Below are 3,430 nucleotides of genomic sequence, written 5' to 3' on the forward strand. Positions count from 1 at the left end.
AAAAAAAAAAGGAACATTTTATAGATTGCAAAATAAACTAAATGGATGGTTACAAATTATGTATTACTCGTACAACAGCCCTGGTCATTCTATAAAGAATCTATTTATCAACCATTTTGAACATAGTTGTTCGAAATTTTGTATATACTTCATTAATGTTTTATTCCATTCACAGTTTTTTTAAGTTTCCAAAAGTAATCAGAAATTTGTTAATAACTCTTACTCGTTTAACACTGATGTTCGAATATTTTTTTAAAAATTATATTGCCCAAAGGCTTTTTTCTTCTCTTTAAACGGTTTGCGTATATTGTCGAAGCTGTGTAGCAAATTATATCCCAGCATTATGCACCGACTTCTTGTTTGTACGACAAACAATACCTTACAAAACGACACTTAAACTCAACAAAACTAATCGAAAATCATTTCTTGTACATTTATTTACCATTACAAGTAGTAGTGCCATTTACAACATTTCACGTATCATAATTTTAGATGCCTTCAATCCCCAACCATTAGGTTTCATCGTCATCCAACTGTTTGACTGATCACTAAACGTATTCCCGTACAGACCATTAAGATTGCTAAAACATAAAAAAGTATGCTAAGAATGATCTGCAATTGTTCAACACTCTATACAATTACCTGGTAACACACTGCTGATGGTACCACCAACCACCGCGATGCTTCTTCGCACAGTTGTACGGTGCCGCATCGTTATCTCGATCGTACGTTGTAAACTTCATACCCGCATGTCGGCTGATCGAGTCGCCCGCATTGCCCGAGTAAGATGTCGCCTGCTTCAGCATATATCCATCATCCGCATTGCCAAACTGGAACTTGGTGAACCTGCTGTACTGTATAAGTCCTCCCCAGTTTGTCAGCAAAAACATAATCTCCCACCGGCGCCCATTGTTCACCAGCTGGCTAATGCGCTCCAGCCCGAGCCAAAACTCCCCGTCCAAGCTGCCAAATCCGGCCTCGTAGTCGCTCCACTTGCGATAGAACGATTCCGAACCGTTGAAACGATTCTGCACCACGATCCACCCGACGTCGTTTGCGTGCGCATCGCAGAGCAAATTCATTGGCCGGGCATCGTCCGAAATTCTGATAAGAAATGTGCCACTGACCCTGGATGGGACCTCGCGGCACGAGCTGTAAATGCTGTCTTCACCTAGTGCAAGCTGTTCTGCCGTAGGCTCGATGCCGAGTGGATACTTTGACCGTGCGGGTTCGACTTTCGCCTCTGTTGGCTGTTGTATTGGTTGGTTGCTGTTGGTCTCAGGCACTGGAACGATATTGGAACGTTCTTCAACGATTCTTTCTGACTTTTGGACTGCTTGAATATTCTCGGTTTGTATTGTGTTTGGTGATGCATTCTCCAGCCGTGTTTCAAGAGCAATCAATCTGTAACATTAGAAGCTATAGTTTGCTACACTTTCTCCACATCTCTACCATGCGTACCTGTCTTCGATTGCTTCTAACTTTGCCATCAACAGCTCGAATCCAAACCCACATCCTGCGTTCTGTTCTACTTCACCAATCGCTTGAGAAACAGTTAATGTTAAGATTAAAAATATGATCATTTTATGAACAACTAACTTCTTAAGTAAATGCAAACGATCATTTGCTTAACCGCACACCCGGCGACTCCGTAGTTCCGTAGCATTGAGATTGATAAGCAAAGCGTGCTGGCGTACAAAAGCAAACATCTTTTTTGACGTCTTTTTCGAGTAGGTTTTTGTTTACGCATTCACTTTGAAGAGTTCACAGTCACGAACAAACAAATTATTCAACAAGATCATTACACATAAGAAAACGTTGATCATTTAAAAACCAAACTATCGTTAGGAAGGATCAATTTACCACAAGTACTAGAACATCAAACCGTCAAAGTCATATGTTATAATCACATCAGAAACCTCCCTCTCACAGGTGAATTAATGTATCAACATGCAAACGAACCTCGCGTGTCGCCTACGAATGTCCAACCATCCAAACCCAGAACGCCAGTTAAGTGCTAAATGCATCCCGAAAATGGCACCCCGGGGACAGCTCGGTGCGAGATTTGCTTTATGACGTGTGTGCACTTACCGTCCCTGTTGCTGCTGCTGCTGCTGCTGCTGTAGGCCTGATGCTGCAATCTGTAATTAAAACACCGTCCGTGGAATTAAATTCTCATGAGCGATACCTCGCCGGCACCATCGGATGGTCGGTGAGTGCGCCGTATCGCCATTACTTATTCAATTGTTTGATGCTAAAAACGATGATGGCGATGCAAGCAAAAAGAATCGGTTAGTAGCATGTGGTTGCCAATTGCCTCGCTGGACATTGGACACAGGCTTCCCAAATCCCAAAGCGTCATCAAAAAACAACAGCCTGATGGATAAATTATTCTTCCATCAACATCTGGCCCCATCCGAAGTGGTGGCATTAGAAGCGGTGGCATTAAAGTGGCTCATATTAAATGAATACTTTTTACCCCTAATCTACTGCTAAGTTCTCGGCCCAATCATAACTATTTCTCCCATTGGCTGGAGGCCAGAAATAGGGGAGCGTTTTTTAACAATTTTCATCCACTGAGAACACAACAAATGCAAGAAAGGAAGGACGGATACGCATATGATTCTAGCATACGCTGTTGAAAAACGTCCAGAGCTTGCTCCCGACAATGCTCCAACCGTCTCCAGCCAGACCACTTCAAAATCGCTAAACATCGTCAATTCAATTAAAACAACTTTCATCCCCACTTTGCCCAAACAGTGCCGGTCCGACTTTTTCGCCCCGAGCTGCAAGTGGCAGCCAAGGTACGGGGGCACGCGAGGGGATGAGGACGTCCGTTTTGAATGCCGAAGGTGAATGAATTAAAGCCACAAAAGTTCCCAAAAATGCTTATTAGGAAAAAGTGGAATCCCTGCCGGGAACGCTGCCAACAATAACGGGAATTTCCGAAAATCGGTGTCCCCCCAATGCATGGTAGCTGGATCCCTGCATACGGTACCACTCACACTAGAGCCATCTAAACACATACACACACGCGCTCACCTATAAGGGAAAGAATGGAAAAGCCATCCCAACAAGATGGGCCAAAGTTTGACAATAGAATAATTTGGATTCTCGGCAAAATTGCCACCCAAAACTCACGCCGGACCATCCGGGAGGAAGTTCTTTTTTTTTGCTGCTGTTGTTGTGATGCTGTAATGATGCCATGGGCACCTACCATCACCACGACTACCTTTAAACGAATTCAAATGCTCGCCTCCCTTTCCCTCTTCTTGCCCCCATCCCATTGTATTATTATTTCTAGTGGCCATTCCGGGAACTTCTGATCTGGCTTCGCTTTACAATCTCCGCAAATACCACCACCGTTATCGTTATCATTACTATTATAATACCAACCTCCGGGTGGGAGACCCACGTTGAAAGCATTCCG

The 3,430-nt window shown here is 43.6% G+C and overlaps 1 protein-coding gene across 1 annotated transcript; it reads right to left on the reverse strand.

Annotated features, from left to right (window-relative positions):
- Positions 1–438: 438 nt before the first annotated feature.
- Positions 439–1,671, reverse strand: LOC120894478 (microfibril-associated glycoprotein 4-like). The gene is made up of 3 exons (XM_040297077.1): positions 1,462–1,671; positions 643–1,404; positions 439–581 (listed from the first exon to the last, which is right to left on the reverse strand). The coding sequence occupies exons 1-3, from the start codon at positions 1,581–1,583 to the stop codon at positions 464–466; spliced, it is 1,002 nt and encodes a 333-aa protein (XP_040153011.1). The 5' UTR covers positions 1,584–1,671; the 3' UTR covers positions 439–463.
- Positions 1,672–3,430: the final 1,759 nt, after the last annotated feature.

The sequence above is a fragment of the Anopheles arabiensis genome, chromosome 2, assembly GCF_016920715.1.
Source record: "Anopheles arabiensis isolate DONGOLA chromosome 2, AaraD3, whole genome shotgun sequence".
Taxonomy (NCBI): Eukaryota; Metazoa; Arthropoda; class Insecta; order Diptera; family Culicidae; genus Anopheles; species Anopheles arabiensis.

Coding starts and splice junctions, on each gene's coding strand:
- LOC120894478 (XM_040297077.1), bottom strand. CDS start 1,583: ATGATCATATTTTTAATCTTAACATTAACTGTTTCTCAAGCGATTGGT. Junction 1,405..1,461: donor TTAGAAGCAATCGAAGACAG/GTACGCATGGTA, acceptor CTAATGTTACAG/ATTGATTGCTCTTGAAACAC. Junction 582..642: donor CATCAGCAGTGTGTTACCAG/GTAATTGTATAG, acceptor TTTATGTTTTAG/CAATCTTAATGGTCTGTACG.